The 18,065-nt window shown below is 35.0% G+C and overlaps 1 protein-coding gene across 1 annotated transcript; it reads right to left on the reverse strand.

Annotated features, from left to right (window-relative positions):
- Window positions 1-762: 762 nt before the first annotated feature.
- Window positions 763-4,287, reverse strand: LOC115889415 (uncharacterized protein K02A2.6-like). The gene is made up of 4 exons (XM_030909403.1): window positions 3,894-4,287; window positions 3,324-3,712; window positions 2,399-3,250; window positions 763-1,746 (listed from the first exon to the last, which is right to left on the reverse strand). Exons 1-4 carry the CDS (start codon window positions 4,285-4,287, stop codon window positions 763-765), a joined length of 2,619 nt encoding a protein of 872 aa, XP_030765263.1.
- Between the last annotated feature and the right edge of the window lie 13,778 nt (window positions 4,288-18,065).

The following is an 18,065-nucleotide window of genomic DNA, read 5'->3' on the forward strand; positions in this document are numbered from 1 at the left end:
TTACAAAACGCGACCAACTATTGTCGACAACATGAGAGAAATTATTGTCGCTGCTTTTAATAATAATAATAATGCCTTTATTTCACAGATTGTCAAAGATTACAATAGAAAATAATATTTATAAACAAGAGATATGATATATGCTCTTTGAATTCGGTCCCTTTAAACCGGTGATTTAAAGGGACCGAAAGCATCCTTGTTGTGCTAGTCCAGGTTCACAATAATAAATGATACACTCACGAAATAAGCAATAACAATATATTTATTAACAAACAATAATATTCAAAACAATGTCAAATACATACTAACTAACTTATCTACACAAATATTCATCGCCCGCTGCCCGGCCGATCGATAATTCATATCGCAGCAAAAACATATAAACAAAATAAACAATTTTTTATTTTCGGGCATCAGCCGGTTGCCACATCCCTCCTTTTCTCACCAGAACAAGTGGAGTCACACGGGGTGCGTTCGAGTCCTCTTTTCGGGTTGGCCTCCATCCGGGGGCGGCTCTGATGTGGTCGTATCTTCTGAAGTCGGTTGGGTTGGTGGAAGTGTTGAACTCGATGTTGAGGGGACCGGAGGAGCTTCGGGTAGATCTACGGTAGGTGAGGTGTCCGGTATCCTTTTTACGTGGGCAACATTTCGCTTGATCGTCTTTCTATCCCCGAATAGGGTTAGCTCATTCCCATTTCGATGTAGAACATTATATTCTATGTTACTAAAGTTCGCTGTCAGTTTATGTGGAAAGAAAATATACTATACCACGACTTTGTCTCCTGGTTTAATTTTCTTTTCATTTGCTCTTCTTCTGCTATCTTCTCTTCTTTTTCCTTTATCTTTTTGAACTAGGTCTTGGTCATAAACTTCTTCGTCCAACGTTTCTATATTTATATCTTCTAGGCATGGAATGTTGTCCTTTATTCTTCTGTTAAATAAAAGTTCTGACGGGGACTTTCCTGTTGTTCCATGAGGTGTAACATTATACATCGTAATATAGTCCATAATCTGCCTTTGATAATCGCGCTCATTGTTCAGGTAACTGATTTGTAGCCGTTTCTTTAGTGATTTATTTATAGTTTCCACTTCCCCATTTGCCTGCGGCCAATAAGGAGGAGAATTCACTATCTCAATGCCATTTATTTCGCAGAATTTTTTGAATTCTTCACTATTGAAATTAGTAGCGTTGTCTACTTTAATAGTTTTTGGTAGACCAAATCGACAGAAGGTCGTTTCAAGTGCTCTAATGACCGTTGACGATGTGGTTGATTTTGTAAAAATTGGTTCTACATAACGGGAATAATAATCGATTATTACCAGTAGGTTATCTTGATTTGGGTCTCCCGACATATAATCAATTGCCAAGTATTGCCATGGTCCTGAAGGAAGCATTTGTCTTACCATTGGTGAAGGTCTGCTCGGTTTTGATACAAGTAGGCACTCGCGACAGCTTTTAACGTATTTTTCCGCCTCCTTGTCTATCTGTGGCCACCAGACTTTTGAACGTAATCTTCGATTCATCACCGATGCTCTGGGGTGGCCCTCATGTGCTAGCCTCAACACTTGAATTCGCAGATTTCTCGGGATTACTATTTTATTTCCTCTTAGTAGTAGTGGTCCCATGGAAGTGAGCTCCATTCGAAAGGAGTAGTACGCGCTTTTGTCATTTAGGTTCCATGAATTGCCTGCCAATTTCTCGATAACTTCTGGGATCTCTGGGTCAACTTTGCTGTTTATAATTACCTGAGATATTGATAATGCTTAGGGTATACTTTCTGTTATAATAGATTGAATCTGACATTCGTTCGGCGCATTAAAAGTTGGATCCGATTCTAATTTGCATAACCTCGACAAGGGGTCCGCGATGTTTTATTTTCCACATTTATATTTTACAGTAAATTTAAAAGCTTGGAGTCTAAGTAACCATCTCTCAATCCTTGCGGGTGGTCTTGAAGTTGGTTTAAAAATCGCTTCAAGTGGTTTGTGATCTGTGATCAACTCAAATTGTATTCCAGCGAGGTAGTAATAAAATCTTTCGACAGACCAAACCAATGCCAGACTCTTCTTTTCAGTTTGAGAGTATCTCCGTTCAAGAGCGGTGAGGCTTTTACTTGCAAATGAGATTACATGCGGTTGATCGTCACAATCAATCTGTAGCAGCACAGCGCCCAGGGCCACTGGGCTGGCGTCGGCAATCAATTGCGTGCGTAATTTCATATCAAAGAAGGACAGAGTCGGCAAATTCACCAGTTCATTTTTTAATTTTTGAAAAGTTTCTTGTTCTATTTGTCCCCAATTGAATTTTGTTTCATTTCTTATTAATAGTCTTAGTGGTTCGGTCAGGGTTCCCAGATTAGGTATAAATTTTTGTAACCATGCCAAGAAAACTCCTTACTTCTCCTTTATTTAACGGTGCACTAAAGTTACGAATAACTTTAATCTTCTTTGGGTCCTGTAATATTCTGATAGATGTTAGAATATGTCCTAAAAATTCCAATTGTTTAATCTTATACTGGCACTTTTTTTCGTTTAACAAGATGTTATGATTTCGTAGTACCGTCAGTAAGTTATTCAAATATCGGTCATGATCAGCTTCAGTTTCTCCATAAACAACTATGTCATCGAGGTAGTTGAGACAACTCTGACAAGGAGCCAAAATACCTTGAAATATACGCTGAAATATTTCTGGAGCGGAATTTATGCTAAACATTAGCCGCTTGTACCTAAATAATCCTTTATGTTTTATAAAAGTAGTAATTGGTCGACTGTTTTCTTCCAATTCTAGTTGAGGATATGCACTCGCTAGATCCAAGCGTGAAAAGTAAGTGGCCCCACTCAGTTTAGTCATGAAGCTCTCAAAAGTGGGAAGTGGAAAATTCTCTCTAAGTATAGCTTCATTGGCTCTCCTCATGTCGATGCAAATACGAATATCATCATCTGGTTTAAAGAATATGACCATGGGAGAAATCCAAGGGCTTGGTCCTTGTACGGGCTCTATGATATCTCTGGCAAGTGCTTCATTCAGCTTCTGTTCCACTTTTTCTTCAACGGCAATTGGAATTCTACGCACTGGTTGTTGTATTGGTTTTATATTTGGATTGATGGTGAGTTTTATTTTAATATTAGCAACTTTTGGAAAAGGCTCGATTTTTCCAATATGATTAATATTGGAGTCTAGTCCCAACTTTAAAACCCCTAAGGTTATCGATGTGCGTCTTCCCAGCAGTGAGGTTGTACCAGTGAGGTTCTACCACCATAAATGTTTCAATACGCTCATGACTATTGCCCACGCGTTTTGGAGCTTTGAATTGGCATTTTACAATAAGCGGAGTATTTGCAGCATACGCTTTTATCGTATTAGTTATATCTTCTTGGATGTCAAGTATTGCAGCTCCATTTCCGAGTAGTTTTTCCCAATCACGTCCATTTGTAATGTTGCACGAGGCTCCGGAATCAATTAAGATATCAATACTGACACCTCCAATTATCACCGAGATTATTCCATTGCTGCTGTCCAATCCAAGTAGGGTTGAACTCGTAACTTCGAAACATTCATAGTTGCCGATACCACTAGTAGAAGGGAGACTTTCGTTATTGGATTCGTCGATGCAATTAATTCTTCTTGTCTTCGGCGGATTGGGGTGGCAGGTAGTGTTTTGAACGAATGTACGTTTAAGTTTTCCTGTCCTACATCTTCTAGCAAAATGTCCTAAACGACCACATTGATGACATGTAGTATTAATGGCAGGGCAATTTTTCTTGTCTAAGCTGTGGATTCCACCACAGCGTGTGCGCTCATGACTTTTTGTAATTTCCCAGTGTTTGCGCTTCCGTGAATCTTCAATTCGATTAACTTGAGCCTCGCTAGTGGAGTTCTTGTTCACTGTTACCAAAATAACATTTATCGGCCTGTGGTCTACATCTTATAAGGTATCTATTTAAATTTTCTCCATCTACGGGTTTCATGTTACGAAATACGTGTCTCTCAAAGCAAGGGGTTTGTTGAGGCGAAAAACGGTCATTAAGTCTATCCACCAATGCTTTAAATATATCGTTTTTAATAGTGGGGTCATATTCTGTAACCGCGCCTGGTAAGCCAAAGGCAATTTCCTGCAATTGCGGACCTCCAAGATGTAATAATTTATTTTTCATTTTCACAACATCTGTAATTTCTTCTGCATCTAAATATAACTTTACTGAACGAATCCATTTTCTCCATTCAAGAGCTATTAGAGCTTTGTCTATAGACTCACAAGCGAAATGTTTAATAGACGACTGATCCATTGCACTTTTTGTCGAGGATATCTAGGAATAAAATTTATTCTATTGTAGTATTTTCAATAACATATAATCATCGTATTCATTTTTTTTATGGTGTCATTGATGACGCACGGGTATTTTCAAAACGCGACAACAGTTCCCCCCAACAACCCAAGAAACATTGATCATCATAATATGAAAGTGCGACCATGACCATGCATTAGATTTTCTCCGGAAACATACCACTTTAATGTCACAAGGCTTTGAAATTTGCCAGATTACTAAATCTTCATAATGTAAAATTAAAACAAAATGTGTATAAATACATATATTTTTTTTTTGAAAAATATTGAAAACTTTATGCACCAAATATATCATATTTTTATAATGTAATAAATTGCTTTAACCCCTAGCTAATTTTTTTAGAAATAATAGCTTTTGAAATTTCCATTTTTTTATGACATTAAAGCGTTATGAACCAACTAACTATTGTAAATTACTTTGTTTCACTTACAATGCTTATATTAGTCTCAATAATCAGCTTTCCTTCAGTAGAATTTAATCCACTCCTTTAGTAGAATCTAATCCACTCCTCTAGTAGAATCTAATCCACTCCTCTAGTAGATCTAATTTACTCCTTTAGTAGAATTTAATCCACTCTTGTAGTAGAATTGAATCCACTCCTGTTTAGTAGAATTTAATCCACTCCTATTTTAGTAGAATTTAATCCACTCCGTTATTTGGTAGTATTAGGTCTGTTTATATCTAAAATTACAGCACTCTTAATACTTTATACTTTTACTTGTGCATTTTATTTTAAATAGGCACTATTTACCTATGTATTTACTACGTGATTATTTATTGTTAAGTATTTACCTCGTCGCCAATTTGTGCTAGTCCAGGTTCACAACAATAAATTATACACTCACGAAATAAGCAATAACAATATATTTATTAACAAACAATAATATTAAAAACAACGTCAAATACATACTAACTAACTTATCTACACAAATACTTATCGCCCGCTACCCGGCCGATCGATAATTCATATCGCAGCAAAGACATATAAACAAAATAAACAATTTTTTTATTTTCGGGCATCAGCCGGTTGCCACACTTGTTTAATTTAGTTTCTCCGTCTTACTGAAAAATCTGAAATAACAATCTGTGGCAACGTGATAGACTCTCAAGAGTCCGTTTCACTAGTCCGAAAAAGTAGCAAAATAAGCGTTCGGCATTTAACTTTTTATGTAAAACTGGCTAGGTATTTTTACACAAAGATGAAGAAGGAAATTAAAGATAAAGGATTATAATATATCCGTATTGTAGCACATTTTTAGACAACTTCTTTATTTTTAAGATTTTCATGGTCAAACATCAACAGAATATGCCTTATGTTTGGATTAAATTTTCTCGAAAATAAAGACATAATTTAAAATTCCGTTACAATACGGAAATAGATTGAAGTTTTATGATTACAGTTATATATAATTTATATGGTTTTATAACAAATTGTTACAAAAAAAATGTTAAAGCTCTGCAAACCCTAATCAAGCCTTAATCAAAGCACGTGTGTTTGGAATTTTGGGTGTGGCTTAACACGACAGGATCGGGCTAAGCCTTAGGCAGATTTCTGAAAAATAATATATATTTCCTCCGGCCGCACACCCGTTTTACCCGACCCCTGAGAGCGATCCGAACAGTACAGCGTAATAGACTCTTAAGGATAGCAAATCTTTTCTCGGTATAGTATTAAAAATAAATGCAACAGAATTCCGAAGTAATTCTTTGGTACAGAAAACGATTTATTCTTTGCAGGACAAATTTACTTTAGAATACCTACAAAATAAATGTTTCAAAATCCTTTTTGTAGACGGCATTCGGGATAAAACACGGAGTAAAAAAGTTTAAAAAGAACCTAATGGTCAATACTGGCCTCGATATTTGATTTTTGTCATTTATGTAGGCCGGCGCTCCGGCACAATATTTGTCTTCCTTTTACGCGTACGCATAGTAAAGTAGCCGGTTAAAAATTGATTAATTTGTTTGGGTAAAAGCGAACGGAGAGTGGGCAATTTCCGGGGCAAACATCGGAAACGGTTCGGCGTTTGCCAAAGGATAATAAGGCGCGGTTTGTTGATTCGAACAGTGGCGGAGTTCGGCGAGGGCGCAAGGCGCTGTTGCCAACTTAGCAGTTTTTCCGCTAGATCTAGCGTTTTTTTTTTGGTTTAGCGGAAAAAAAATAATTTAGCGGTTAGCCGTTTTTAGGCGGTTTAGATTTTTGATTAAGGTTTAGATTTTACATATAAAATGACGGCGATCTTCATTTTATAACCATCGCTGACGCCGTTTTTTTATCATATTGAGCAGAGGCCAACAATATTTATTCGGAGTTGCATGAAAACACGATTTTGTCTTTTAGTCCGACATTTAATGGTTTATAGTCGGTAATATTATTTTAACAAAAATATTAACCTGAAAATTAAATACCTTACAGATACTAACGTACCAAGCACAGTATAAATAATTTTTTTCTTGTAAATAACTTTCTTATCGTTTGCATTTTATGCCCATGATGTTTGTTTAGGGCAAGTCTAAATATTGGTGCTTGACTCTATACCTATATCACCGCCGCGCCGGCGCCGCCGCCATAGAAACGAACGATCGCATTGTGATGCGATTCAATTCTCACGATTATTTTTCACGGCTCATCGTTCAAATCTTATGGATCCATGCTGGCCACGATTCAATTGAACGAACCGTATTGTAAGCAATGATTCGACTCTCACGACTCTTTGAATGAACGATCCGTAGAAACAAACGATCGCATTGTGATCCGATTCAATTCTCACGATTCTTTTTTACGGCTCATCGTTCAATTTTTATGAATTCGTGCTGGCCACGATTCAATTGAACGAACCGTATTGTAAGCAATGAATCAATTCTCACGACCCTTTGAACGCACGATCGCATTGTGATCCGATTCAATTCTCACGATTCTTTTTTGCGGCTCATCGTTCAATTTTTATGGATCCGTGCTGGCCACTGTTCAATTGAACGAACCGTATTGTAAGCAATGAATCAATTCTCACGACTCTTTGAACGCACGATCGCATTGTGATTCGATTCAATTCTCACGATTCTTTTTTGCGGCTCATCGTTCAATTTTTATGGATCCGTGCTGGCCACGATTCAATTGAACGAACCGTATTGTAAGCAATGAATCAATTCTCACGACCCTTTGAACGCACGATCGCATTGTGATCCGATTCAATTCTCACGATTCTTTTTTACGGCTGATCGTTCAATTTTTATGGATCCGTGCTGGCCACGATTCAATTGAACGAACCGTATTGTAAGCAATGAATCAATTCTCACGACTCTTTGAACGCACGATCGCATTGTGATCCGATTCAATTCTCACGATTCTTTTTTGCGGCTCATCGTTCAATTTTTATGGAGCCGTACTGGCCACGATTCAATTGAACGAACCGTATTGTAAGCAATGATTCCACTCTCACGACTCTTTGGGGCAACGGCCTAGCTACGTCGAACATCGGTTCCCATTAGAACACCGAAGTTAAGCGACGTAAGGCGATACTAGTGGATGAACGGGTGACCGGTGTATCGTGCTGTTAAAAAAAGACAAAAATGTAAAATCTATTGACACACACTGCTCATTCACGCCGGTTCGAGGCCGGATGAGATCGGATATTTCGTGAGTAAGAGTCGATTGAGACACTTGCCAAGTCGGTAGGCCATTGACCATGATATAGCCGAGGACCGCGGTTCGGATTCCGCGTAAACAAAGTAGGCCCTGTCCAGATTAGCCCTGGCAGCGAAAAGGAGACGTTAACTGAAATCTTTACTTTTCACGACTCTTTGCATGAACGATCCGTAGAAACAAACGATCGCATTGTGATCAGATTCAATTCTCGCGATTCTTTTTTACGGCTCATCGTTCAAACCTTATAGATCCATGCTGGCCACGATTCAATTGAACGAACAGTATTCTAAGCAGTTAATCGAATCTCACGATTCATTTTTAATACTCGTTCAAATGAACGACTCGTCTTTGCCCACACCTCTAATACAACCTATCAAAATATAGTAGATCACACAATCCCGCCGTTGCTGGATCATATTTCATTATGCGCTTTCCTAGACAAGATCTTAGAATAGCGTTTTTCAATATTTTATTCATTTTCCATCACCAGACATCATTAATAACGTCGGTCCTTGGTACAGCGGCGTGTCGTTCCCGACGAGAGAAAACAAACCGCTTCGATTTAAATAATTTAAAGCGCGCTCCCGGAAACAGAAAATTTATCAACTTTACGTGTCGTAATACGGTGGAAATAAGCCCCTTTTTGCCCTAATCAGCTCCGACACATCGTTATTTCTCTTGGCTATTCCGAAAACAATACCGGAATTGTTTTTTGAAAGTTCGCCCTTGTAATTTCTTAAAATATTACTTCAAATTTTATTGTAGGTGATTTATTATAGATAGATGGAAAAACTAATTGTATATTCTCGTAGTCATTTTATCAGAGTTATCTGATAGTATTTTTAGATATTAGTATTTTAATAAAACACGCTTTTAGAAGTTTAAAAAAAAAACTACAGAATTTCGTCTCTTGAAAGTACAATAATATTGCAACATAGGTATTAGATTAAATTTACAAGAAAGAAAATCCAGAAAAGATCCAGTGGTTCTCAAAATTTTAGCAAAAAATATATTTTTTTAAATTTTCAAAGTAAAATAACTCCGTTATTTTGGACTTATTTGAAAAACGATAAAGAGAAAATATGTTTCTTTTATCGAGATCTACAATTCCTTAAAATACTTGCACTTATTTCTAGAACACCCTGTATATATATCAGTCGGTTCATAACGTTCTACGACGTTTTCCGACACCTAACCTCCATTCTTCTCTATTTAGCCGGAGATCATCAGGTATTTCTCTATTTTCTAGTTCTTTATCCACACCCCCCTCCAGCTTCGTCGCGGCCTTCCACTTTTATTTCTGCCTCGAGGTGTCCACAGTAAAATTTGTTTTGGTATTCTGTGATCGGGCATTCGTTGCACATGACCAAACCATATGAGTTGTTTTGTTCTTATGTCGTCCACAATTGTGTGTTCTGCTCCCATAATCTCTCTTACTATGTCGTTGGTTATTTTTTCTCTTTTCGATTTTCCAGTAATCCATTTCGGTCGCTAATAGCATTCTCTGTTCTGCTTTTCAACTGCCATACTTCGCTTCCCTAAGTTATTATGCTTTTCACTACCGTATTATACCGGGTGCGTCACAAAAGTGGCTCACCCCTATAACTTTTTTTATTTTTTCAGATAAAAAAAAAACGAAATTTGGTATGTTAGTATATGACATAAATTAGGATTGATTGACTTATTCAATTGTTTTCTGTCACTTCCTGTTTCACCGGAAATGACTACTACTAATGAAACTTTTGGTTTTTAAATGGCAACATCGGTATATTTCTACTTTATTCGATAGAAAATGACACCCTGAATAGAATGACACATTATATGTCAACTTTTGACATTTTCGAATATGGTTTATTAGAAATTGCAACATGCAATTCATAACGATAATTTGACTCGAAATACCAAGTGTGTGGTACCAAATTATTCGCAAAAAATGCGTTTTCCAAATATGCTAATGAGCCACCCTCGTTCCATTTGAAAAAATTGAGATATGATTAAAAATACGATTTAGGCATCTTTTAACCGATCTGGATAAGACACGAATAACATTAGACGATCAAATCTATTTTTCCAAGGCTCCTTGATTAAAAAGGAGTGTTTTTAACATAGCCATGGCACTCTAGATTGAAAGTTAAAATTCAATTTCGTTTTAAGCAAAAATGTCAAAAGTTGACATATGATATGTCATTCTATTTAGAATGTCATTTTCTATCGAATAAAGTAAAAAAATGCCGAGGGTGCCATTTAAAAATCAAAAGTTGTAGTCATTTCCGGTGAAACAGGAAGTGACAGAGAACAATAATTGAATACATCGATCAATCCTAATCATATACTAACATACCAAATCTCGTTTTTTTATCGGATAAAATAAAAAAACTTATAGGGGTGAGCCACTTTTGAGACGCACTCGGTATATGTTCTCCTTATTAGCTTTAGAAATTCCTTGATCCCACAGTATTCAACATAGATATTGCCCCTTGCATTATTCGATTTTTTATACCTTTATCGAGTTTTCCATCGTTAGTTATTTTTAATCCAAGGTAGGTATTTATATTTGTCACAGTTTTTATCACGCTTCCATCCTCTAAGACTATGTTCTCTTGTGGCCCCCCTACAGTCATACATTCAGTTTTGGTGATATTTACTTCCAACCCCCATTTCTTATACTCCTCTATTAGCTTCCTTGTCATATATTCAAGGTCGTCGTTTTGATCTTGGTCTAGGACTATCTTTTCGTCAGCAAAAAAAAGGTGTATAGGGTGTCCTCATTTATTAGGGGGATTGCCATTCCTCTACACTTAAGCATCCATTTTTTTATAAACTTTTACATATCCGTAAATATTTGTACTGCTTTAATTCACGAATTTCGTTTAAATTTATTTCCTTCAAAATCTCGAACTTTTGTTTTCGAATACAAACCGAGAAAGTCTCAACTTATAACAGACCCAAACCGAATATTAAAAGAAAACGTTCTCAATGCTGTTCTTATTAACAATCTTTAACAAAGAGACAAAGTTATCGTTTGGATCGAGACAATGGATGTCTCAAATAACCGTCTGCTGCCTTTGTTTTGCCTCGACTTGCTGCTGTTCAGATGCTACCAGAATCAGTTCTCAAATTAATTTAAATATTCAATTAGAGGTAGCAGTAGTCGTAAATGGTTAGAGTGAGTGAGTGAGTAGTTTGTTAGTTTTGCCTATCCCGCTGAAATTTATAGAGATTATTATTTTCACTCTGATGGAGCGTACTTTATGTATCAATTAAACTGAATATTAACTTGTCAAGATTATCTGCCGTGACGTGAAGTATTTGCCAATAAAAGGGATTAGTTTAAATTAACGAAGTGGATATGGAAAGGTATATGTTGTTAGGATTGATAGTAATTATTAATATATGATATACAGGGTGGTCCGAACAGTATTCCGGAAACTTCGGCAGCATATTCTGCAGATCAAAATAAGTAAAAAAGTTCGTATAAATGTATGTCCTAAAATGCGTAGTATCGGATATACAGGGTGTAGAAGTTTCATTTTTATTTCGATTTTTTTGAAATAATTTCTGCAGTAAAGTCAATATTTTGATGAAAATTGGTGTCTGGGAGTTTTTTGACATGAGAAATTTGATTTTGATGTCAATATGACTCCTACTAGTAGAGGGCGCCACCTACATATTTTTAACTGGTTTGAAGAGTAATAACTTTTCGTCCGTACCTCTATAGAACAAAACTGAGTAAAAAAAATATACATTTGCGATGTTTTTTACGTAAAAAATGTCTCATGGTATAAATCGCTACGAGTATTGGTTTTCGAGATATTTGGAATCGAAAGTATCAATACAGTCATCATTGACATAAATTAAACACATTGACTAAATAGTTATTAGACTGAGATCATAAATTTGAAAGTTTTTGTGCCAAAAGTTCAACAGAAACTGTTTTATCATCAATTTTTTGCAGAAAAAATTATGATTAATTTAATAAAATAAAAATTTCCCAAATTTATTATTTCAGTGAAATATCTATCTACTCAACCTATTTATTTTTCGTCAATAATGACATGTATTGACTATTTCCATCCTAAATATCTCGAGAACGGTTGCTTCTAGCGATTTTTACAAAGAGATATTTTTTGCGTAAAAGGTCGTAGAGTTCAAAACAGTTAAAACATATGTAGGTGGCGCCTTCTACCAGTAGGAGTGTATTAACATCATTTCTCATGTCAAAAAAATCCTAGACACCAATTTTCATCCAAATATTGACATTACTTCAGAAATTATTTGGAAAATATCGAAATAAAAATGAAACTTTTACACCCTGTATCTCTGAAACTAAGCACTTTAGAACATACACTTATACGAACTTTTTTACTTATTTTTTTCTGCAGAATATGCTGCCGAAGTTCCCGAAATACAGTTCGGACTGCCCTGTATACAGAGTGTTTCAAGAAATATGTGCCATCTCTCGTGGGGAGATTTCTCATCTAAAAATAAGATTTATTTTTCATATCAACATAGGTCCGATTCTGCTTTTTTTTCATAGCTACAGGGTGTTAAAGTCTTAATATTTTTTTCTATTTATTATAATTTTCTTCCAAGTACTTTTATTGTTTCGAATGAAATTTTGAGGGTAAAAGTTGCTATAAACGCGACATATTTTAAAGCTAAAAGAGTGTCGACATATTCACTAGGGACGTGCATATGGGTTATCACTGGGATATTTTTCTAAAAAAAGCATGTGCGCCACTGACTTTTTTTTTCTCTAGCTAGGAAAATAGTATAAGCAGTTAAATGGCGATTAAAAGTTGTTTCTTGACATTTTGTCGATTTCGGCCTCCTGGATGAGAAACGGAATTTTACTAATTTGCCTTTGATCCAAGTCTAATAGCAAAATTTTAATATCATTAACTTGCGAAAGTTTTAAATAGGTTAGGTTAGGTTAGGTTAGGTTGCTGGGGTTTGGGATCATATTTGATCCCTCACTCGGAGGCCTTGGGCCCATTGCGATACCCCTGTATTGTTTTACCAAACCTTCCTCTCATTCTTTCTTTGCGTTAAAGCACTTCCAGCTCTTTGCAAAGTTCCCGATGTCGCTGATGTTGGCTTCGAAATTGCTGTATGTTGGACTAATAGTAATAATATTTAATAATAAATTAGGTAAAATATACAATTTAATTTTTTATTTTTATTTTAATTTTATTAATTGTGGTTAATAAAATTGCCTTTGGGTCTACATCAAGGAGGCCGAATTCAACAAAATATCAACGAGATAACTTTTAATTGACATTAAACGGCCTACACAATTTTAAAAAAGAAAAAGTCAGTGGCGCACATGTTTATTTAAAAAGATTCCATTTGATTCATTGATGAATTTATCGACAGATATTTTTAGAAGGAAAGATAGAAGGAAGAAGGGGATTGGGCAGGAAGAGGATGTCGTGGCTCCGAAATGTTAAACATTGGACGGGAATAAGAACTACAGGAGAATTAATTCACGCCACCGGAGAGAGAGAAAGATGGTCAGAACTGATCGCAAACATCCATTAATGGATAGCAGCAGAAGAAGAAGAATTATTGTGGTTAATAAAATTGCCTTTATCTCATCAAGGAGGCCGAATTCAACAAAATATCAAGAGATAACTTTTAATTGACATTAAACGGCCTATACAATTTTGATATCAAAAGAAAAAAGTCAGTGGCGCACATGTTTTTTGTGAAAAAGATTCATTTGATTCATTGATGAATTTATCGACACATTTTTAGCATTAAAATATGTAACACTTATAGTAACTTTTAGCCTCAATATTTCGTTCGAATCACTAAAAGTACTTGGAAGAAAATTATAATAAATCGAAAAATTATTAAGACTTTAACACCCTGTAGCTACGAAACAAAGCAGAATCGGACCTATGTTGACATGAAAAATAAATCTTATTTTTAAATCACTATAAATAATGAATTATTTGTAATTGAGCTGTAACTTCTGTATTATTAATCTAGTAAATGATGGAGATACACAATTGTGATTGATTAAAATCTTATTTTAAGATGAAACTTTTATTAACAATATTCTGAGAATTCGAATTTTGAATTGAATAATGACAAGAAAAGTAACATCTCTGTCTAAAAAAGACAGCGATTGGTTATGTAAAATTTAGAGTGACAATTTTGATTATGTAAAAGAAATACATATTCTATGAGTCTACTGGTTGCCTTAACGATTAACATTAATTTAAAAATAAATCCCCAACATGAATAATGAACAAAACATTTAAACAAAAACAGACTACAGAGCACACAAAACAAATTGTTGGTTAGTAGCAGTACTAATAGTTAGAGATATAGATGCAGTAGTATTTTGATTTAATGGCCACAGCCATCAGGGCTATCCGGCCGGTAGATAGAATTATCGTTTTTAATAAGTATTAAAAAAACATAAAATTATAGAGCTAGAATAGTATACGGTTTTATATTAACTCTAAGTTTATAAAATTATTCATAAAAAATATATATCCTTCAAATCCTTTAATTTAATAGCTGTTAGTAAGAACTGTAGCTGAACTAGAACTAGTAGTTATATGGGAGTGAAACCTGGGTGCCCTACCGCCGACACATGAACGCATTAAACCAGTTGCAACAGAGACACCTTAGACAACTCTTAAGAATCCGGTGGTTCCATCAGGTCTTAAATGTATCGGTCCTTGAAAAAGCTAACTGCGAGAGTATTGGAGTCATGGTTACAAAATCCCGCTTAAGATGGTCTGGTCACGTATGCAGAATGCAAGAAAACCGCATACCAAAATCTCTGCTTTACGGTGAGCTTGTATACGGTAAGAGGAGGCCGGGTGGACAACTGAAAAGGACATTTTCCATGAAAACTTAAAGAGGTTTAACATGCAGAATGAGTGGGAAGAAGCAGCTCACAATAGAACTCAATGGAGAAGAGTTGTAAACTCAGTTAACAGCGACAACCAAAAAGTAAACAGGCAACAAAGCAATGAGATTTTTGAATGTCCGGAGTGCGGTAGGCAGATACCATCACGTATCGGGCTTTTCAGTCACAGAAAAGCTCATGAAAGAAAACGCCTTGCGTGACCATCTTCTGATGTGTGTCGAATACTCGTCAGCGAGTAAAGGTTGTGTGTGTGTGTGTGTCTGTAAGAAGTTTCACTCCAAATATGTGCACACACAATTTTTTTTTCTAATTGAAAAGTCGTTAGTCATAACTCGTTAAACAGAAAAATTCTACCATTTACCCCGCCCTAATTTAATTATTGCGATGATTTTCAATCCGTTAAATCTTATTAAAATTCAAATTTTCTCAAATTGAACGTATGTTTTCTCCGTTTTGGAAATTCGGCCCGGCTCGTTCTCGGTCGCAAGCTAGATCATTAATTAAAAACGAACTACACTTCATTCCGTCCCTAGGGAGGGACTCATTATACTGGCCCAGTTCCCTGAACAGACAAAATCAATATTAAAGGCCGTAAATCAAGTTAGTTTCGAGATTCGATACTAAATATTAAATATTCCTTTAAGGTACAAGCGAGACTATTGATTCCGCTCAAAAACAGTAATTAAAAGTAATGACAGTGAATAGTTAATTAATGAAGCTCGAGCAATGACGTCTCAGAGGATTTAGTTTTTTTGCTCACTGTGTTCGGGGATTTATAAATGTTCAGTTTGTGTGTTTTTTTGTGTGACATATCTGTGCTGGGGCCTGTGAAGTTTTATACAGGTACGGACGTAAAGTTATTACTCTTCAACACAGTTAAAACACATGTAGGTGGCGCCCTCTATAAATATGAGTCATATTGACATCAAAATCAAATTTCTCGTGTCAAAAAACTCCCAGACGCCAATTTTCATCCAAATATTGACGTTACTTTAGAAATTATTTGGAAACAATCGAAATAAAAATGAACTTGTTTATAGGAATGAACTAACCAATAATCGAACTAACAATCGAAATAAAAATGAAATAAAAATGAACTTGTTTATATGAACTCGTTTAATACGAACTTATTTTTATCTGCAGAATTTGTTGCCGAAGTTTCCGGAATACAGTTCGGACCACCCTGTATACCGAGTGCGTCTCAAAAATTGCTCACCCCTATAACTTTTTTATTTTTTCAGTTAAAAAAAACGGGATTTGGTATAAGACATAAATTAGGATTGATTGATGTATTCAATTGTTTTCGGTCACTTCCTGTTTCACTGGAAATTACTACAACTTTTGATTTTTAAATGACACCCTCGGTATTTTTCTACTTTATTCGATAGAAAATGACACTCTGAACAAAATGACATATCATATGCCAACTTTTAACATTTTCGAATATGGTTTATTTGAAATTGTAAAATGTGGTTCATAACGACAATTTGAGTCGAAATACCAAGTGTATGGCATCAAATTATTCGTAAAAAATGCCTTTTCCAAATATGATAATGAGCCACCCTCGTTCCATTTGAAAAAAATGAGATATGATTAAATATACGATTTGGGCATCTTTTAACCGGCCAGGATAAACCAAACCAAGACTTCTTGATTAAAAATTAGAATTTTTAACATAGCCATGGCACTCTAGATTGAAATTTAAAATATTTTTTTTATTAAGCGAGAATGTCAGAACAGGACATATGATATGGCATTCTATTCAGAATGTCATTTTCTATCAAATAAAGTGGAAAAAATACCGAGGGTTTCATTTAAAAATCAAAAGTTGTAGTCATTTCCGGTGAAACAGGAAGTGACCGAAAACAATTTAATACGTCAGTCAAACCTAACTTATGTCATATACTAACATACCAAATCTCGTTTTTTTATCTGAAAAAATAAAAAAGTTATAGGAGTGAGCCACTTTTGAGACACACCCGGTATATGGTTAATCTATCTTGTATGCATGTTTATGGTTAGCGTCATTAGCATAAAATTAATACTTAATAATATACATAAATGTATTTATTTTCCAGAGAGGCCGAACTATTTTTGACAGCCAAAAATAATTTAAATATACAAGGATCTGATCAAAAATAACCGACATCACAGTTGCTTACAAAAAGTGTTATCATTTTATATGCAAAATATTTAGACAAAAATCGTGGATTGCCATTTTCAAGCTTGACGCCATTTTTTTTCGATTATATTTTTCTATTTTTATTTTTACATTTTACCATGTGTTTAGGCACTCACACGCCAATGTTTCAATAGAGATAAATTATTTTTATTTTCAAACTATTATAATAATGAAAAAAGTTGAAGATTATTGGGATAATTGTACCTCTCTGGATATATGTCCCAGTGGAGCCATTGTAGTGACCCAGTTTCTAGAAAAAGCAAAATCGATGCAGGCAATAAATCAAATTCGTCTCGATGGTCGATAGTGGTTATTAAATATTCCTTTGTGGTATAACACCGCTTAAATTAATTCTATCCGAAAGGTATAATTATTAGAATCAAAAACAGTAGAGAATTTATAATCCTGATTTCATTGAGGGCTGTATTTTCAACAAAATATTTCATATTTTTAGAAGCAAATAAACATGTGGAATATTTCTTTTTATATTATTAAAATAGATAATTCATTATGCAAACAAATAGGTATATACAGGGTGAGTCTTAAATAAGTCCAAATATTTTCAGGGCTGGGAGATCTCGATAAAAGAAACATGTTTTTAAATAAGCCCAAATTAACCGAATTATTTTACTTTGAAAATTTCTGAAAAAAAATGATATTTTACTTAAATTTTGAGAACCACTGGATCTTTTCTGGGTTTTCTTTCTTGTAAATTTAATCCACTACCTATGTTGCCATATTATCAAGAAATTATGTTTAACTAAAAACTAAAAAAAAATTAAATTCAATTTTTTTGCCAAAAAAACTCGTAATCGTGTTTCTGGGGTCGAAATATACTACCTCTAAGAATATTTGCACTTATTTAAGACTCACCTTGTAGATGAAACTCTTTACAGCTCTCTTGATTATTCCGTTGTGATTGTGTCTTTTTTTCTTTGTGCAGTGTTATACTATAACAATATTGCCAGTTCAATCTGTTTTGTGGTTGTTCTGTCTACACC

The sequence above is a fragment of the Sitophilus oryzae genome, unplaced genomic scaffold, assembly GCF_002938485.1.
Source record: "Sitophilus oryzae breed Bouriz unplaced genomic scaffold, Soryzae_2.0 scaffold_813_pilon_pilon, whole genome shotgun sequence".
In the NCBI taxonomy this organism is placed as follows: domain Eukaryota; kingdom Metazoa; phylum Arthropoda; class Insecta; order Coleoptera; family Curculionidae; genus Sitophilus; species Sitophilus oryzae.